We start from the raw sequence: 21,114 nt of genomic DNA on the forward strand, positions 1-21,114 counted from the left end.
TATTTTTGTGATTTTACTGTTTTCTTTACCACTGTAGCAATTTTTTTATATTGATTGATGAAGTCTCAGGGAGGGTATCTATACAAAACAATGTATATACCTTCTAGAGGAAAATTAGACATCATAGTTAATATAGAAAAAAGTTGAAAAAATTATAAAAATAAAATTGAGAATGCAAATGGGGAATGTGTCAAAGAGACAACAGCAGAAGGTCACCAACAGGTCTTCAATGCAGTGAGAAACTTCCGCACCTTGAGGCGTCCTTCAGCTGGCCCCTTAACAAATATATATATATATATACATACTAGTTCAGTGATAATGGACGTCATAAATTGGTTTTGAATTCAAAACCTCAGCATTGACAGCTGATTACTTATATTAGACCATTCAAAATTTTCACCAGATTCAAAATACTCCTACATAATAAGAATATGCACATCTACATTGTAATTTTGTCCTCATTAACTACACAGTTTCATGAAATTCTGTTTTGTATATGGGGTTGCAATAACAAAATTTTGCATACTTTATTTTAAGGCCATTATTCTAAATTCAAAGGAGCATAACTCCTAGAAAAAAAATTGAATCATAATTTCCTGTCTCTATTTTCATGCACATCAACATTATACTAGCTAGTGTATCATTATTATTAATATGTTCCATGAAATTCTGATGTGTTGTTTATATATAAATTTTCCCCATATTTATCTTAAACACAAAATAAATGATACTAGTATATACTTACAAATAATTCATTTTGGCAAGATTAGTATAAATAATTCCTCTTTTATTGTGAATTTTATATAGAATTCATCTTGGTTAGAATTTTAAAACAAGTATCAATATTTCTATCTGAAATCTAGGTATACTAATCAATTTACTTCAGGTAAAATCCAGGTGAACTTAATTGTTGGTATGTTTACATGCAGAGATACTTTGATTAAACTGACAAAAAATGTTCCACACTTGGGTCCACAAACTTGTATCGTGTCAGAAAGTGTAAGCTTGTGTGAGAACTAATCTCAAATTGTCAAAGCACGAGTGATAATGCCAAGCTCATTGTCAAAGCCTGAGTGAGATCCAAGCTCTTTTTTTGAGAGAAACATATTCAATTTTTTTTTTAAATGAAAAAAATATTCCGCAAAATGTGCTGTCAATTACATTTTAAATTCTTGTTCTTTTAAATTGTGAAATTATTTGAATCTCAAATATGCCCAGTTATAAATTCAATAGATTTCTACAATGAATTAAATCAGAATAATATATAAAACATCAAAGCATTTACACTCAAGGTCATTTGTTTACAGTATAATCAAATCATAAAAACTAAACAAATTTCAGCAATTATTAAACTGAGATATTCATTTCCTTACAAAATTCACATAATAATAAATGTCAATATATGTCATTAAATGTGTATAATTGTAGGTGTCAAAAGATTACATGAGTCATTTAAAGTCATTTCATTGACTGATATTGTTCAACCTCTTTATGAAAAATAATTAATTTCCAATTACAGATTTTGCAATATAAAGTTGTGTAGTTAGAGAGGTTTAATTTCCTGCTAACCTCTTCCACCGGATTACTAACAAGGGTCTATACTTTTTAGATTTATAGATTATCGTTGATCATCTCAACGAGATTGATTTTGGAAATTTCTCACTTGAGTCCTTATAGCGAAAGTGAGAACAGCAATCGAGTAGAAATGACCAATGATCATGATGATAAACTGTTTATCGCTATATTTTACCTATGTGACCAATGATAATCTGTTTATCGCTATATTTTACCTATGTGACCAATGATAATCTGTTTATCGCTATATTTTACCTATGTGACCAATGATAATCTGCTTATCGCTATATTTTACCTCTGTGACCAATGATAATCTGTTTATCGCTATATTTTACCTATGTGACCAATGATAATCTGTTTATCGCTTTATTTTACCTATGTGACCAATGATAATCTGTTTATCGCTATATTTTACCTATGTGACCAATGATAATCTGTTTGAGACATCGCTTTATTTTACCTATGTGACCAACGATAATCTGTTTATCGCTTTATTTTACCTATGTGACCAACGATAATCTGTTTATCGCTTTATTTTACCTATGACGGCATTGTCAATAACGCCATGTGTCCCTTAGTTTCTAGCCATAATTTTATATCACTCGTAAAATAGCGATAATAGTAAATATCAGATTTAAACCAACTAAGTTTCGCTGCTGATAATTATATCTGATGTATATAAAGTATTGTAGTTAACAACTTTTTTTTTTATTATTAATTTTCTATTATAGCAGAATAAAATGTGTACCAATTTTGTTATGAATAAGTATGCCAGAATGGTATTTCAAATTCAATACATCACTTAAAAAAATAGTCAACCTTAAGTTTATAAGTTATAAGGTATAAATTGTAACACACCTAACTTAATAAGGATCGAGATGCGGTATGACTACCAAAAAGACCTAACTTAATAAAGAAATGCAGTACGAATACCAAAAAGACAACTTACCCACAAGTCCAAATGAGGTGGCTTTAAGCAACTATAGGTTACTGTACAACTTAATTATGAGCAAAACTTTGAGTACCAACAATTATGAAATTCCCTTTTTTTAAATAGGAAATTTATTGTAGAAATATTAAATGTTTCCATTGCTAAATGACTGAGCTTTTTATACAATATTACAAAATAAGATTCTCTTGGATGTATTTCAAAGGTAAAGAATTTAAAAGAAGAGATAATACCAAGAAAGAATGATCAAGGTATACAAATATGGCTTACACGAAAACTTACAATAAATTGTCAAAAAATATTGATTTGTGCAGAGTAAGCATACAATTTATAATTCCAGCAGAAAATACTGTTTAAATAAATGCATTAAAACAGAAAGGTTTATAGATTACCTGTTATAAAAAGATATATCAGGGGAGATTAAATATTGACTGAAACTTTCACACATTGTAAATATTGGCGGAGGTTATCTTATTCCAAACCTTTAGAACATTTGATAAAGATTGATTACGTACAGAAGAATATTTATCATAGCATTCAACTTAAATAACTGTGCAAAGCATGTTTGATATTAAAGTGTTTTAAAGGTACCAGTTGGATACAAACTGTACCCGAGTTCAATACAAACTGGAAACAAATCTGTTGTCAAAATAAGTAAACCTTCTGCCTGTCTTGAAATGAGATTTTTACTGGTTTGAATGGCTGATAAATATTTCATATATTTTTTTTAAATCATAATTAGTTCAAAGAAATTTTGTTCCAACTTGTTTATACAGTTTATTGTCCAAATAATAAACTTTCTCTAATTTTTGTGATATTTTCACATTTCCTGACCAGTGTGAGAAAAATATTTCTCCTCACTAAAGAAAAATCTGTTCTCGGCAAATGATTTGTTGAACTTTAATTGTGACGTTCAATTTTCTTGTTTTCTTCTGAATTTTCTTATTGTGACGTCATGGAAAAAGGCGACCATGTCTGATGACGTAACATCAAAAGTACACAACTTTCCTCAAATCTTTTTAAAGGAAGGATAAAAATCATTAGAGACACAGATTCCACCACTGTAACTCTTGTATTAAGATAATTCTTTACTCTCAACAGTTAAATTATAATTATTTAAAAAGCTTGGCAAGTATGGCGCATTAAATATTAAAATTTAACTGTCTCGAGTGGAGAAATATTGTAATACACTTGTTGCAGTACTGCAATGTAGTTGTGGAATCTATGTATTCAGCATTCTTGCCAGATCTCTTAATTATTAAGGGTTGCAAGGAAATTGTTGGGGGAAAAAAATCTCTAACTTGAAATGTGTAACAAATTCTACCTATAAATCTATTAAAGCATTTGCAATGATAGACAAAAAAAACAAACCATAGTCCAAGTTTTTATTTCAATTTTCGTTTATAATAATTATAGTATAACTAATCGCCGTATTTGAATATCAAAAATAAGACAACGCGTGACCGAACGACGCATGGATTAAACGAGTGCGCAGCACGAGTTTAACCCATAGCGGCGTTCGGTCACAAGTTGTCTTATTTTTGATATTCAAATACGGCGATTAGTTATTCTTTTTATTACATTGGCAAATGGCTTTTTTTTTATGAAATTCATGAAGAAAATGTAAGGAACTATATCTTTTTCCTACGCATTGACAATTTGTTTTGATCCGACGTTATCGACGTCTTGACAACGCCTATTGTTGTATGACGTCAGAGAGTGAAATAACCACGGTTATTTCACATGTGAAATTATCAGTTTTTATCTAACTGGGAAATCAATGTAATTCATTGCAACCAATGTAATAATTAATTAATACTTGTTTTAGATCTTGTATTTTTGATCATTTTTGCTGTATAAGTTTCTTAGCCTTTCTATTTTATTTTTTTGAGAAAATATGCAAGAACTGGTAAACTACCAAGAATCATCCAATGGTTCAGCCTTTATGACTTTTTTGTAGATCTTGTGGTGTTGATCATTTTCATGTTTAAAATGCCTTATCACCCATCTATCATATGTCTATTAAAGTTTTCACGATAATTAATCAATATTCCATATTAAAATAATAATCAAAAGACACGACCTCCCCTTCTCATGTACACAAATGTACGTCTGCTACTCTCTTCTACTTTGTCAAGGTTTCCCCTAAAAATGGCAGAAAAAAAATCAAACAAATTTACCCTCCACAGTCAATGAAAAAGGATAAAAATGTACATTTAGTGGTTAAAAACATCAATTGATTAAACTTCAAATACTCTCTTACAATACTGCCAATGACTATATTGGAATATGCTATACATAAAATCTTTGCAGGAAAGGGGGACAACTCAATCACAAACTCTCGCTTTGTATTGATCAGCCAACTATTGACAGAGTTAAATGTAAAACTGTATTTACTCATCATTTTTGATCACACCAGACATTAGATAGAAACATGAGAGCATCTATTGATCTTCTTCATTTAAGAATCAAATCAGATTATGCTATAGCTGTTGTATAATATATACAAGTAATAAGCTTATCAATATATGGCTCATTTTTTTTTAGAATTCTATCATTATAATAATGTAGCTTAGTCAGACAACAAATCATTTAGACATGAGGAATAAAATTGAGAATGGAAATGGGGAATGTGCCAAAGAGACAACAATCCGACCATAGAAAAAAAACAACAGCAGAAGGTCACCAACAGGTCTTCAATGTAGCGAGAAATTACCGCGGTATTTATGTCAAAAATGGCTAAATATAAATGTGGACATTTTTTGTTCCATACTATTTTTCTCTGATATAATTTGACCTGAATGTTATCACAGCCATGTCAACCTGTATTTTATATAGTCTGAAGATGCTGTTCTGTTATATATCTCAGTCATATTTTAGTAATATTTTATTGCCAAGGCAAAATTGAGCATAAAAAATACCAGAACTTTAATAAGTTGGACTGGCATGACTAGTCTTCATCATCAAAACACCTGCCACTATAAGGAATATCTAAAACATTACAGTAACTATGGTTACCAGTCTTTCAATAAAAATAGTGTATCATTTTAAATATGATTGAAATATTTGCTGCTGAACAACAACCTATCTAAAATATATATATCAAGTGCATAAAGATTTCTGATAAAGATTGAAATTAAGTTTTTTATACTTATAATAATGAGTATAATGCTTACGCTTACTTTGGTCTAGGCCTCTTCATGATCTATATTACTATGACCCCAGTCTTTCATTTAGTGTACGGTATATATATGTATCATCCTAAATATGAATGAAATATTTGCCACTGAACAACAATTTATTCACAATGGCATGAAGGTTTTCTTAAAAAGGTTAAAATTCATTTTTTTTTATAAAATAATGCTTACTTTGGTCTTGGCCTAGAAGGTCTAAAACCATGGTTACTATCCTCCATTTGGTCTGTAGAAGCAGATTTAGGTCTCATATCTGACCACACAACTGATCTCTGTTGTAATATAGCTGTTGTCATGGTAGCATGGTAGACTTCAGCTTAAAATTTCTGAAACATAAAAATAAATCAGTCTTTGAAATTATCTGCTAAAATTGAAAGGAGAAGTCCTTTTCGTTTGAAATATTGGATTTCCCCTGTGTTTAATATAGCTACATACATGTATTTACGATTTATTTGTTTTAAAAAAGAAATTATAGTTGATCTGTCTGCAGTTCATCAAAGGTGTTCACATACAGTAACTACAACTTACAGTTTGCAGTTTATTGTCATATTTACAAATTTATATGGATCATATGGATTTATATACAGTTTATTAAAAAAATAAAGGACATGTTGTATGATTGCCAATGAGTCAACTATCCACCATCATCAAATAAACTGGATGTAAGCAATTATTATGCAACAGTACCACCATTAACAATGAGAAAACCCCATACTGTATAGTCAGCTATACGTTCTTTTACACATACTATTGTGTTGGACAATTTGTTACAACTATGAAAATATCAATTTGAATATATTGCAATTGATCATGAATTATACATGTATTAGATTATCATGTTATTATAAATTGTTTGCAAGAGAACAGAACAAGTTACTTTGGGCAACCAAATCTATGTTAGAATTTTGTCCTATTCTTACTCAGGATTTTAGTTTTAAGACATACCTAATTTCTACATGTTCTATTGGGCATGACCAGTAAGAATATAAAGGAAACAAGAATGTGTCCAAAGTACAAAATGTACACGGATGCCCCACTCGCACTATCCTTTTCCATGTTCCATGGACTGTGAAATTGTGTAATAATTTAATTTGTCATTAAAATTAGAAAGATTATACTATAGGGAACATATGTACTAAGTTTCAAGTTGATTGGACTTCATTTTCATCAAAAACTACCTTGACCAAAAACTTTAACCTGAAACTCCCACTTTCATTTTCTATGTTTAGTGAACTGTGAAATTGGGGTCAAAAGTCTAATTTGGCTTTAAAATTGGAAAAATCATATCATAAGCAACAAGTGTACTAAGGTTCAAGTTGAATGGACTTCAGCTTCATCAAAAACTACCTTGACCAAATCTTTAACCTGAAACTCCCCCTTTCATTTTCTATGTTCAGTGGACCGTGAAATTGGGGTCAAAAGTCTAATTTGGCTTTAAAATTAGAAATATCATATCATAAGCAATAAGTGTACTAAGTTTCAAGTTGAATGGACTTCAGCTTCATAAAAAACTACCTTGACCAAATCTTTAACCTGAAACTCCAAATTTCACTTTCTATGTTCAGTGGACCGTGAAATTGGGATCAAAAGTCTAATTTGGCTTTAAAATTAGAAAGAGCATATCATAAGCAACAAGTGTACTAAGTTTCAAGTTGATTGGAATTCAGCTTCATCAAAAACTACCTTGACCAAATCTTTAACCTGAAACTCCCCCTTTCATTTTCTATGTTCAGTGGACCGTGAAATTGGGGTCAAAAGTCTAATTTGGCTTTAAAATTAGAAATATCATATCATAAGCAACAAGTGTACTAAGTTTCAAGTTGAATGGACTTCAGCTTCATAAAAAACTACCTTGACCAAATCTTTAACCTGAAACTCCAAATTTCACTTTCTATGTTCAGTGGACTGTGAAATTGGGATCAAAAGTCTAATTTGGCTTTAAAATTAGAAAGAGCATATCATAAGCAACAAGTGTACTAAGTTTCAAGTTGATTGGAATTCAGCTTCATCAAAAACTACCTTGACCAAAAACTTTAACCTGAAACTCCCACTTTCATTTTCTATGTTCAGTGGACTGTGAAATTGGGGTCAAAAGTCTAATTTGGCTTTAAAATTAGAAAGATCATATCATAAGCAATAAGTGTACTAAGTTTCAAGTTGATTAGACTTCAGCTTCATCAAAAACTACCTTGACCAAAAACTTTAACCTGAACGGACACACAGACGAAACGAACGGATGGACGGACGAACGAACGAACAAATGCACGAACGGAAGCACAGACCAGAAAACATAATGCCCCTCTACTATCGTAGGTGGGGCTTTAAAATAAGTTAGAAATACAGCTAAAGAGAGACAACTCTGATTCAGATGTAATTATAATAAAGTATGAAGGCAACAATACACCATTAGATTGTATGGGCGCAGCCATTTTATGAGCATAACATGGTATTCAGAATTAAGAGTTAAGAGTATGGCTAATCCTGATTGGTTGATAAGTGCGCCCGTAATTTTGTATTATAAGGGACTTCGTGCATTCTGCATGATATCATAGGCCAAACAAATTATTTTCTTTAGCCCTAATGGAAATGAGACGTCTTTTCAACGCTAGGACGAGACACATATTTTTAAGTGCAAAATTGATAGGCATGGGAGATAAGTACAAAACACTCTAAGAAAAGCAACGGGAACATAAAAAGTTTTTGGACCCAAAAATCCTGTCCGAATAACTTTTCTGTAATTTTAGCAAGGTTTCGTTAAAAAATCGACTTTCTAAAGTCTGTATCTCAAAAAGGCTATCATTGTAGCTATGGGAAAATTAATTGTTTTTTTTTCATCCTGAAAATTCATGAAACATGAAAAACCATGTCAGTGGTGGTTGCATATAATCAATTGTAGGTCACAGAAAATCCCTTATCATTATATAGTCAGCTATAAGAAGCCCTACAACGAAAATGCAGAATAATTACAACAAGAAAATTGATGTCCGAAAAAAATAAAATGAAGTAATTCAATCTTATTAAAATTCAATCCTTTAATCAAATTAATTGCTCCCATTCTGATATGTCGGGCAACAAGGTGATACTTTCCTTCATCACTATATAGCTATCATGGCTATATTTCTTTGTTTTATGTACAGTTATATAATTACTATCCATATCTGTATACTATATATAGCTAACTAACATGTAACCCTCTTAAAATAAAGTATTGTTGTTGTTGTTATACTGAAAATTAGGATTTTTCAGTATACGGATATGGATAGTAAACTGCACATTGCTAGAAAAAGAAAAAGTGATGTGAACGTCAAATACAATAATAAAGTAATACAAATAGACAGGAAATACTAAATTAGAATTAAAAAACATTGATTAACAAAATTTTAATCTGCTAAACAAGTCCCTGTGGCCTCGTTATCCCATATATATCCCATACAGAAAAAATGATCACTAGGCCAACTGCATTGCTCAACTGGCCGCCAGTTGAGCTATCAGTTGAGGGCCAGTTGAGGGCTAACTGGCCATCAGTTGAGCAAATAGTTGAGGGCCAGTTGAGGATTAGCTAGATTTTTGCCATGCAAATTAGGTAGCCCTCAACTATCAATGCTCAACTTTATGCAAATTAGTTGAGCAACGTTGAGAAAATATCATAGTTGAGGGCTAGGTGTCCAACAGTTGAGCAATTAGAGTTGAGGGCTACCTGGCCAATAGTTGAGGACCAGGTAATTAAAAGTTGAGGGCTAGGTGGCCAATAGATGAGGGCCAGGTCATTAAAAGTTGAGGGCTAGGTCTTTAAAAGTTGAGCATTGTGTGGTAATTGCACACTGATGACTACACCATGTATATTGTGTATTTTTATAGCCAAAATACTGCTGAAAAACTTCAACTCACAGCAGACTACATGAATGCTTTATCCTTGCTTTTTAGAAGTTATCTAGCAAATAGGAATAGATCTCTAGTTTTATACCAAATTCATTATATTAGAATATTCTTATTTTATTAGTAATACTTTCTTAAACAAATTGTCTTAATAATAAGATAAACATTTCTCCTGTCTTACACATTTTGACAATACATAAATTAATGCATAAATACATTGTCTCATTTTTTTCTTCACTCTTTAAAGTTTATAAAGAAAACACTTTACATATCACTATTTTGAACTAAAAGAGCATAATCATACACTTATTCAAAATGGTGGAAATCAAATCTAATCCAACATTTTGTCCAATGTACATGTACCAGGGATGGGGTCGATTACTTTAAAATGTAATCGATTAAATTACAATTACTTTGGTAATAAAATGTAATCGATTACATTACAATTACACCCTATTTCATATGTAATCGATTACATTAGATTACTTTTCTTTATTGTAATCATGATTACTTTAGATTACTTATGATTACATTGTATATTGCTATATCAAAGTTTTTGTATAACTTTTATCCGCTTATTTTGGTGATTTTTTTTAAAAGCCTTAATTTATTCATCTTTTAAAAGAATTTATAGACAAGATAGTTACAGTTACAGTGTAACATGTGTAATTTGATAAAATAGCTATAGACAAGTGTCCTTTCTCTATGTAAAAGATGTAGTTTTATTTTTAACTACAAATTGTAACCAACTGCCTAATTAACAAAAAAACTAAAAATAAGGAAAAATTAATTAAGTATAGTTTTATTGTCTGTTGGGACATAATTGACACATCCACTAATGTTTTTACAGGTGTTAATCACTACTTCCATTTTTTTAAACAAACAATGGGTGGGCTTGGGTATTAAAATTTTATTGTCTTAATAACAATATCAGTAAAGTTAAAAGTGGTTGATTGTCATTATTTGTTTGAAAAGTTTTAATACTTGATCTGATTGAAATTAATAGAATTATTGTCAGGTGAAAACACAAAACAGTTTTGTAACTAAGGAAAAATTATTCATTTCTCTTTATATTAAGCAACAGTTTATTGTATTAATGAAACTTCTGATGTCACCTATTGTTTACTATGCATATTGTTTGCAATATTTATGCCATATGTATACACTGTACATGTACAAAATGTACTTGTTTATACTGGTGAGCCTTAAGGCTAATAAAGTTAATAAAGAATAAAAATAAGAAAGCACATATTATACACAAATTTATAGAAAATAAAATTCATTCAATTTTGTCAAAAAACGAAACCTGGTTTTAACTTCCGTTTTGAATTAAGTGGGCTTATATATATTTATGCTGACAATCAAAGTCAAATAGGAACTAAATGTTTTCTGCATTTGAATTTCAATGTATTTTGGTAAAAATATTGGGTAAACTAATATGAAATTGGAGTTAATATCAGAAGTTTTCAATCCAGGAAAACAAATGCCTTCAAGGCATATTCTTGTATCAAAAGAGCTAAATTTCACAAAGAAATGTTGGACAGTAAATTTCTTTTCGTAAACTGTTAAAACAAAATAAAACACTAGGTGAAACAAATTTGTTATATAGATGATCACATTAAACAAGGTCCCATCATTGTGATTACTAGTTTCATGATTTTTCATTCAAGCTTTACATTTTCTTATTTTCATCTTGTCTGTCGAAAACTATTGTCATATTTATACAAGATTTGTAATCATCAAGTAATCTTATGAATGTAATCTTAACGTAATCTAAAAGTAATCATGATTACACCTGTTTTTTGCCATGTAATCGATTACATTATGATTACTTGTAATCAGAAATGGCATGATTACTGATTACATAGGATTACACTGCAAAATGTAATCGATTACAGCTGATTACGATTACTGATTACGATTACCCCATGCCTGACATGTACTTACCAAAAGATGTTTCCAGAAATTTGTGTTAAAACATCAATCTTCCTAATTCCAAGAGTCATGTCATCAGAAGAATACACTGCACTTATCAATGTCAATACAGTTATTTGTAACTTTTTTTATCTACATTCATTGTAAAATTCATATTTTATTCATGATAGCTAGAAGACATCTTTGCTTGCCATGTGCATGCTCAAACCCAGTTCAATTTTAAATGTTTGAGGTTCTTTTGGGTATTGTGACAGTGTGATCACTTTGAGATTTGCCCCTAATAATAACTGTTAATTACCTCAATCTTGAATATTTGATATATCTTATAATAAAAGAAATACTGTTTGTTTTTTATATTTATGTCAAAGATTTAGTTAAGTTAAAATACAGAAAAATGTATAAAAACATATGTGCTTCCCTTAATTTTGCCTCAAACTTTGTGTACATTTATAATAATACTTCCTGTCCATTTGCACTAAAGACAGATAAAACAGATGGCACATAACATTTATATCACCAGGTCATATTTCTAATTGCTCAACTTTTGTTCAACTATAAAAAAAAAATCAAAGTCTGAACGCTCAACTTTTCCTCAACTACAAAAATTTCAAAGTCTGAATGCTCAACTTTTCCTCAACTACAAAAATTTCAAAGTCTGAATGCTCAACTTTTGCTCAACTACAAAAATTTCAAAGTCTGAATGCTCAACTTTTGCTCAACTATATGAAAACCAAAGATCAATTGCTCAACTTTTCCTCAACTTAATGGCCAGCTTAAGTTGAGGGCCAGTTGAGCGACATCTATCCAACATACATGTACACTGCTTGGCCAGGTTTGAGTTGAGCTAAGATGCTCAACACCTAGCCCTCAACTATTTTGCTTAAAACAGCTAGCCCTCAACTGTCCGCCACATGGCCATCAACTGGCCCTCAACTTTTTTTTCTGTAGGGGATAATCTTCCTTACAAATTTCTTCATCTATCAATATAATAACACAAAAAAAATAATCAATTTATTTATGCCCTTATATTAAAAAAAAAATTAAATGCATGTTTTTTTATATTTATTTGGAATAATTATAAGTGAGGCAAAGAGCCTATTTTTGAAACATCATTACTTCCCTTGAAAATGGACTGTGTGAAATTAACATTTCAATGTTACCATGGTTACTGTTGATATAAATTATTGATAAAAATGATTGTTTTACATGTCATAATATACACCATGTACATGATATATATATTTACTTTATTGTGCTTTAGCCTTAAATTCATTGAATATATTCACAGATTTCAATAAATTTGCAACTGATCATTTACTTCATGTACTTATATAGCTTTTCTATTCATTTTGCTATTGTTAAATAAGATCTGAGACTAGTATTTGTTAAATTAAGACTAAGCCAGTCAAGGTCTTTAAAAACTTCCATTTGTTAAATTGCTTAATCATTTTAATTTAGAGAGCCACAGTCTTCCTAAAGAGACTATTTAAGGTATGTGCATTTTTATAAATGAGACCCAATACTGTTTTATAACAGTTTACTACATAGCTTTTAATGTAGACCAAACCTTACAACTTACAATGACATATAGAACAAAATGTCAATCTTCAGTCTTGCTGGTCTTGCACAAACCTCACCATACTTTGTCACTTTTATGTGAGTTTTAACTTATTTACATTTGAATAATTTTATCTTAACAAATACTGTTGATATAATTTGCTAAACTATAATTTATTAATAAACTATGAAAACTTGCTAGTGTTAAGTTCTACAATGCCACAATTTTATGAAGGATCATAACAGAACGTTTTTTTTTAATTATATTAATCATATTAATTAAACCATCAAAAGGCAACAATGGACAAGTATAACCTGTTGATACTGTTTATAATGCTTTTTTGTCATTTTTTATTTATACGGATCTTGTCTGTACACCAGCTTTGATTATTTGTAATATCTTCACTTATTCTTACAACATTTGTATAAACTTCAAGATTATAAAAAAACCGGTTTTTTTCTAAAGTGAACATTGATTGGTTAAATATTTCTCAGTCATGTCCTGTTTTTGAATTTGTTTGTTAGCTTTTTGGTCATGAATGTTTGTCTCTAATATTTAATTAACTGTGCATTTGTATTCAGATATCGCAGATCAAATTTATTCGTTCATTGTTTAATCATACGTTTTTTGATTGAGTTAAGTCTGCCAATTGATATTTTATCGTATGTTTTTCTTTGTTGTGATGTTATGCTATTGTTTCAGAAAAAGGGAGAAGGTTTGGATCCATTAAAACGTTTAATCCCGCTGCAAATGTTTGCACCTGTCCTAAGTCAGGAATCTGATGTACAGTAGTTGTCGTTTGTTTATGTAATATATAAGTGTTTCTCGTTTCTCGTTTTGTTTATATAGATTAGACCGTTGGTTTTCCCGTTTTAATGGTTTTACACTAGTAATTTTGGGGCCCTTTATAGCTTGTTGTTCGGTGTGAGCTAAGGCTCCGTGTTGAAGGCCGTACTTTAACCTATAATGGTTTACTTTTTAAATTGTTATTTGTATGGAGAGTTGTCTCATTGGCACTCACACCACATCTTCCTATATCTATAACAACAATTATGTCAAAGAACAATTAATGATCCGTAACAAGTTTTAAACATTTCAATGTTTTCATAATTTTCAAGAATATATACATGTACCATATAAATATCTGAATAACATGAATAAGTTTATTCAACTTCCATGCCATGAACATTAATATATATTTTTAAAAGTAGTGCGATCGGACCCAGGGCGAACATGTTATTAGGACAATCAGCGACTGTAACAACCTACCAACAACAGTAACAGCGACCAACACTGTTGAGGGATTCAGAGCTGCCCTGAAGGCATGCTCTAAAAGGAAGTAGGAAAAACCCGCTGTAAAAATTTCTAATTGTATATTTTTACAAACGCTTTAAATGTAATTTGTAGGGTACCCCATATGACCGAATAACACAGTTATTATCCGAATAACACTTGTAAAGACCGAATAACACTTAAAATTTTAATATTAGCACGTATTGGTGACTTTTAAACATAATAATATATAACAAAAATCAGATAAGTTCATAAAAAAACTTTTTAAATTTAGTGTGTACATCCAATATGGTGACCACAGATATCACAAAAGCCGCCATGTACGATGTACTCACTAAATTTAAAAAGTTTTTACATGTATGAACTTCTCTGCTTTTTGTAAATCATTTTTAACTTATAAAATACATCGATAATATATTATTATTTAATAATGAATGTTTAAAAGTCACCAATAGTTGTTAATATTATTAAAATTAAAAGTGTTATTCGGATAATAACAATGTTATTCAGTCATTTGTGTTACCCTAATTTGTAAATAGCGAAGAGAAATCTTTCTGTGTAGCCCAAAACTCGAGTGGAACTAGTCCAAATAATTATGACGTCTTGAAAGGCTATTATAATTTTTTTCTTTGACGCCTTACTTCGACGTAAGGTGTCAAAGAAAAAAATTATAATAGCCTTTCAAGACCTCATAATTATTTGGACTAGAGTGGAACCAATAATATTCAGCATTGAATCTGGAAAAAGAAGAACAAGTAGGACAAACGGACCCGATACCTTGATAGTGGGGCTTCCCATGGTTAGAAAAAAGTGCCTGTGGCTCGAAATATTTGTCCAGTTCAGATTGCAATATTAAAACAAATAATAAATTATATTTTATAACAAATACATTTTGTCCTTCCTTAGTGTGTGATAAAGAACTTATCTCAAATTAACTTAAGAACAAAATAATTGCCAGTTTAATACATAAACTCATTTTCTTACGGTGGGGTCTTCTAATCGTAGAGAAATCTTAGTCCGCCATATTGTTTCTATGAACGCAAAACATCATGGTCACAACTGGGTTTGAATAAAGCCGCTGTATAGTAAGGGTAAAAACCTTTAAAGACTCGGACTAACAGGTGCCCTACGAGGTACGAGCTCCACCAGCTGTCCACGGCATACTGACCCTCATAATTTCAAAATGCTTGTATGTTTCGTATAGTTCTCATAATTTATATAACCACTGTCTTACTCTAAGTTGTCGACTCTTGTCAATGAGTTAACTCCCTGAAGTCTAAAATGTACGTCATTCAGAGTTGGGGGCGAGACACCTTAAACTTTCGCACGCTACACGTTCGCCCTTTAAACACTTTTGCACTTGAACGTTCGCCCCATTGGTCCGTTCGCCCCTATTTTAATCCAAATTCAATTTATATTAATTTATAGATATTTTTTATGTGTATAGATATATATATATATATTATGTATTCCTGAATAAAAATTTGGCGATTAAAAATCAGTATTATATGATTTATTTTTTTATTTTTAATGATTAGCTATTAAATGTTAATTGGCATGTGTTTGAAAATCATAATTGATGTTATAACTAATTTGATCAGTGGCGGATCCAGAGGGGGGGTTCCAGGGGTTGGAACCCCCCCATTTTTTTGGCCGATCAATACATTTGAATGGGGACATATAGTTGGAACCCCCTCTTTATCTGGGTTGGGACCTCCCCTTTTTAAAATGGCTGGATCCGCCCCTGTTTGATGATCATGTATATCATGCATGTAGTTGGCTTGGTACATGTGCTGTGAGTAAACATTGGTGAAGACAGTAAAGACTGTAAATGAAAAACATGAAAGATTTATTGATTCAAACAAAAATGTTTTCAGAATTCCAACAAACATGTTTTTTTTGCAAACAGACCTGGATTCCTAGACAAATCACCCCAAAGAAAACTCAGGCCGTCTTAAACATGTTAATGTTAAAAGACAATTTGGACTATCTAATTGATATTCAGTGGTTGTCGTTTGTTGATGTGGTTCATAAGTGTTTATTGTTTATTGTTGGATTTTTTTTTTTTTTTTATAAATTATAGCCTTGGTTTTCCTGTTTGAATGGTTTTAAGCTAGTCATTTTTGGGGTTCATTATAGCTTGCTGTTTGGTGTGAGCCAAGGCTCTGTGTTGATGGCCTTACTTTGACCTATAATGGTTTATTTGTACAAATTGTCTTGGATGGAGAGTTGTCTAATTGAATCAGAATTTTTCATAAGTGGGGGCCCACTGACTGCCTAAGAGGGGGCCTGCTCCAGTCATGCTTCAGTGATTCCCTATATAAGCAACCAAAATTTTCACAGAAAAGGGGGCCCCCTCTAAATCCCCCTCTGCATACCACTTCTTCTTATATCTAATTAGTAAACAGATTTTACTTTTAAGACTGGAAAACACAACAATACATATTCTGAGTTTTGAATCAGATAGACATTCTTTCAATTAGCTTGTACTGTGAAAATGTGAAGTGATCAGCGACCATTAGCCCTTGGCAGCGTATTCAATGGTATTCTTATTAGCAGGGCCCTCAGGATTGTTCTAAATCCCAATTTTTTTTGTTTAGGACAAATAGCTTTCAGTTTAGGACTTCACTGACAAATGATTGTGACTGTTTTGGACCCTTGCTTAATATGTGTTTATCATGTTTACAACCAAGTACATATGTACTTTATTTGTCTATCAAGTCAACCAAAATGAGAAGAATAATTACAATTATAATTTTCAAACATAGATATTAAAAAATAAATAAGAAAATAATGCACTAATTTTTTTATTCTGAATTTACAATAATCTTCATATCTAACATTATCAGACAGACACTATGACATAAAATTGAGAATGGAAATGGGGAATGTGTCAAAGAGACAACAACCCGACCATAGAGCAGAGAACAGCCGAAGGTCACCAACAGGTCTTCAATGCAGCGAGAAACTCCCATGTATGACAGAGCTGCTAACTAATTAGATTTTAACTCTTATTATTTTGTTTTATTTATTTCCAGATATGGTTGTCATTCTGATGTTAAAACACATGAAATGACTTTCCTGTGCACAATTTGATAAAGAAACCTGATATGGAAGTGAAGTTTCAGAAATCAATGTAAAGGACTCACAAGTTGTAATAGTTCAAAAGATGGCCATTATGTACCAGAATATGTATGGCTGGATACTTGATCATTGGCAACTGACTGCAGACTCTTTTAAAGATGTTGATTCTGAAGACAGCACTGTGACAAATTTCTCATACAAAAAGGACATGTTTGAAATAAATAGCCAATTTATCATGGATAGCCAGTTTGAAAGTAAAATCTGTGTACAAGAAAGGGTTGAAGATACAATTGTCAATCGTAAAAAGAGAAAGAGAAAAAGAAAATCTGTTTTAAATGACGGTGAAATTAAAGCTAAAATATATCATGATAAAATTATAGAAGTTATTTTACATGCCTATAAAACTTTACTCGATGGTTCCAAAGATATGAAGCTTTTTAGAGATCTTGGTAAATCATTAGATAATAATGTTGCTGCAAGGAAGATTGCTACCAACTCTGGACCAGGAGACAAACTGAGGGAATTGTGTTATACTGATATCAACGACCTTGACATTGAAACTGTGACTTTGAAACCTCAAGGTGTTTATGATAATTTGTGTAATAAACTAGTAAAAAATTGTAGCAATTCTTCCATAAAAGTTAAAATGAAGGATGACTTTTACCTTTTACCTGCTGAATGTTCTTTCATTATGGGTGACACTGTTAATTTAAAATATTTTTCTACAATTTTAGGCAGAAATAAATTTGACTTTATTTTACTTGATCCACCATGGGAGAATAAGTCTGTTAAAAGAAAGAAACAATATTGGACATTGGATAATGAAGAATTATTTAAAATCCCAGTTCCTGAGTTATCTGCCCCTGGTTGTGTTATTGGTATGTGGGTTACAAACAAAATGAAACATAAGGATTTTGTTATACAAGAGTTATTCCCCTTTTGGAATGTAGATTTTATAACAACATGGTATTGGATTAAAGTCACAAAGACTGGCAGTACAGTATTAGATATAATGTCCGAACATAAAAAACCATATGAAATTCTTATATTAGGAAAATGTAAACACACAGAAATGAAGGATGTATCTGATGAAAAGATAGACTCTAACACAGAAGAAGAACATACGAAAAATGACATTTGTAAAAATATGAAATGCAAAGAAAACTTAAGTGAAAAGATAAGTTCTAAATCTTTAGATGGTATTTGTAATGAGAGCACTATCTTACCTGCTTCGTTAAACAATGACATTTGTAATGAGAGCACTATCTTACCTGCTTCGTTAAACAATGACATTTGTAATGAGAGAACTATCTTACCTGCTTCGTTAAACAATGACAACCTACCGTTAGAGATGACAATGATGAGTGTGCCTAGTAGTATTCATGAGAGAACTATCTTACCTGCTCCGTTAAACAATGACAATCTACCGTTAGAGATGACAATGATGAGCGTGCCTAGTAGTATTCATTCTATGAAAATTCCATTACAAGATATCATGAAACCTTATCTTCCAGAAACTCCCAATTGTTTGGAAATATTTGCCAGGAACTTGACGCCAGGTTGGTGTTGCTATGGTAATGAGGTGTTTAAACATCAGCATATGGATTATTTTGAAGTTTTTACCAAAGATACAAGAATTCCATTAGACTGTGATGTGAAATAAATAAATGTTAAGCATGCACCAGACTCGTTTAAATATTTTATGTGCATTGTTCATGCGTTTGTGCACACATTTTAGTACCAATTCCAAAAATATTTTTACACATTATGTAACCATCATTGTTGTTATATTATATTACTACTACTAGAAATATATATTGATAATATTTGTCTGTCATTGAAACCAGTTGAAACTGTGATATATGATGTTCAGTAGTTTTTCAGGAATCTAATGTTTAGTAGTTGTCGTTTGTTGATGTAGTTTTTCAGGAATCTAATGTTTAGTAGTTGTCGTTTGTTGTTGTGGTTCAAAAGTGTTTCTCCTTTCTTGTTATTATATATAGATAGATTTTTTTTTTTCATTTGAATTGTTTAACAACAGTCATTTTTAGCTCACCTTTCCAAAAGGAAATGTGAGCTTTTGCCATCACTTGGCGTCCCTTGTCGTCCGTCCGTAGTCGTCCGTCCGTCCGTCATAAACTATTTCAAAGATCTTCTCCTCTGAAACTACTGAACCAATTCAAATCAAACTTCATCTGATTGATTCCTAGGGTATCTAGAATAAAGTTTGTGTTTTAATTCCCATTTCATCAAAAAACATGGCCGCCATGGCTAAAAATAGAACATAGGGGTAAAATGCAGTTTTTAGCTTATAACTCAAAAACCAAAGCATTTAGAGCAAATCTGACATGGGGTAAATTTGTTTATCAGGTCAAGATCTATCTGCCCTGAAATTTTCAGATGAACCAGTTGTTAGGTTGCTGCCCTTGAATTGGTAATTTTAAGGAAATTTTGCTGTTTTTGGTTATTATGCATATTATTATAGATAGAGATAAACTGTAAACAGCAAAAATGTTCAGCAAATTAAGATTTACAAATAAGTCAACATGACCGAAATGGTCAGTTGACCCCTTTAGGAGTTATGGCCCTTTATAGTCAATTTTTAACCATTTTCCGTAAATCTTAGTTATCTTTTACAAAAATCTTCTCCTCTGAAACTACTGGGCCAAATTTAACCAAACATGGCCAAAATCATTATTAGGGTATTTAGTTTAAAAATTGTAGTCTGGTGACCCGGCTAACCAACCAAGATGGCCGCCATGGCTAAAAATAGAACATAGGGGTAAAATGCAGTTTTTAGCTTATAACTCAAAAACCAAAGCATTTAGAGAAAATCTGACATGGGGTAAAATTGTTTATCAGGTCAAGATCTATCTGCCCTGAAATTTTCAGATGAATCGGACAACCCGTTGTTGGGTTGCCGCTCCTGAATTGGTAATTCTAATGCAACAATGTTTGTAACGTTTATTTTGATTGGATAACGTCACTTTCTTACATGGCATCAATTGACAATTGATGCTATCCGACGTACGCGCAAGCGCAGACAGCATATGACAGATTTTAAATACATGTTTTAACGTTGTTTTCTGTCAGTTTCATTAGAAAGGAGATAACAATATTGTATTTTAAGCTCTGACGGCATCAATTTGGGATTTGATGGTCGCAAATACCCGTTTACTGTCTCCGCTAACGCGTCGCCAGTAAACTTAATTTGCGACCATCAAATCCCCAATTGATGCCGTCGGAGCTTAAAATACAATACAGTTATATCCTAATTTTATGGAAATTTTGCTGTTTTTGGTTATTATCTTGAATATTATTATAGATGTAGATAAACTGTAAACAGCAATAATGTAATACAATTTTTTTTTATACTTTCATCATAAATTATATTATGAACATGAGACAAACGAGACATTTTAGTGTGTCCACTCTTGTTTTTGCTTTTGAAGAAGATATGACAGAATCGAAGAACCATTTATATAAATTGAAAACCCAAAATAATCATTGATGGAAGATTTAAGCAAAAAATTTAAGGTGAGCGATTCAAGCTCTTGAAAGCCTCTTGTTAGGGTTCTTTATAGCTTACTGTTGTGAGCTAAGGCTCTGTGTTAAAGGCTGCAGTTTGACCTATAATGGTTTACTTTTAC

General features: G+C 31.3%; 2 protein-coding genes across 5 annotated transcripts in view; one reads left to right on the top strand and one right to left on the bottom strand.

Annotated features, from left to right (window-relative positions):
* Positions 1-15,461, bottom strand: part of LOC139504461 (flagellum-associated coiled-coil domain-containing protein 1-like) — a 61,957-nt gene extending 46,496 nt beyond the window's left edge. For 2 of the 4 annotated variants that reach the window (XM_071294558.1, XM_071294556.1), the window contains exons 1-2: positions 15,365-15,461; positions 5,893-6,044 (exon numbers count right to left, since the gene is read on the bottom strand). In XM_071294558.1, the coding sequence (XP_071150659.1) occupies positions 5,893-6,014 (122 nt within the window). In that variant the 5' untranslated portion in view covers positions 6,015-6,044; positions 15,365-15,461. Of the gene's footprint in view, positions 1-745; positions 865-5,892; positions 6,045-15,364 lie in introns of those variants that run through there. The other 2 variants (XM_071294561.1, XM_071294560.1) reach the window with 2 other exon arrangements.
* Positions 15,462-15,467: 6 nt separating this feature from the next.
* Positions 15,468-19,292, top strand: LOC139504462 (N(6)-adenine-specific methyltransferase METTL4-like). Its single transcript, XM_071294562.1, has 2 exons — positions 15,468-15,569; positions 17,419-19,292. Exon 2 carries the CDS (start codon positions 17,550-17,552, stop codon positions 19,125-19,127), a length of 1,578 nt encoding a protein of 525 aa, XP_071150663.1. The 5' UTR covers positions 15,468-15,569; positions 17,419-17,549; the 3' UTR covers positions 19,128-19,292.
* Positions 19,293-21,114: the final 1,822 nt, after the last annotated feature.

Source organism: Mytilus edulis, chromosome 14 (genome assembly GCF_963676685.1).
Source record: "Mytilus edulis chromosome 14, xbMytEdul2.2, whole genome shotgun sequence".
NCBI classification, from domain to species: Eukaryota; Metazoa; Mollusca; class Bivalvia; order Mytilida; family Mytilidae; genus Mytilus; species Mytilus edulis.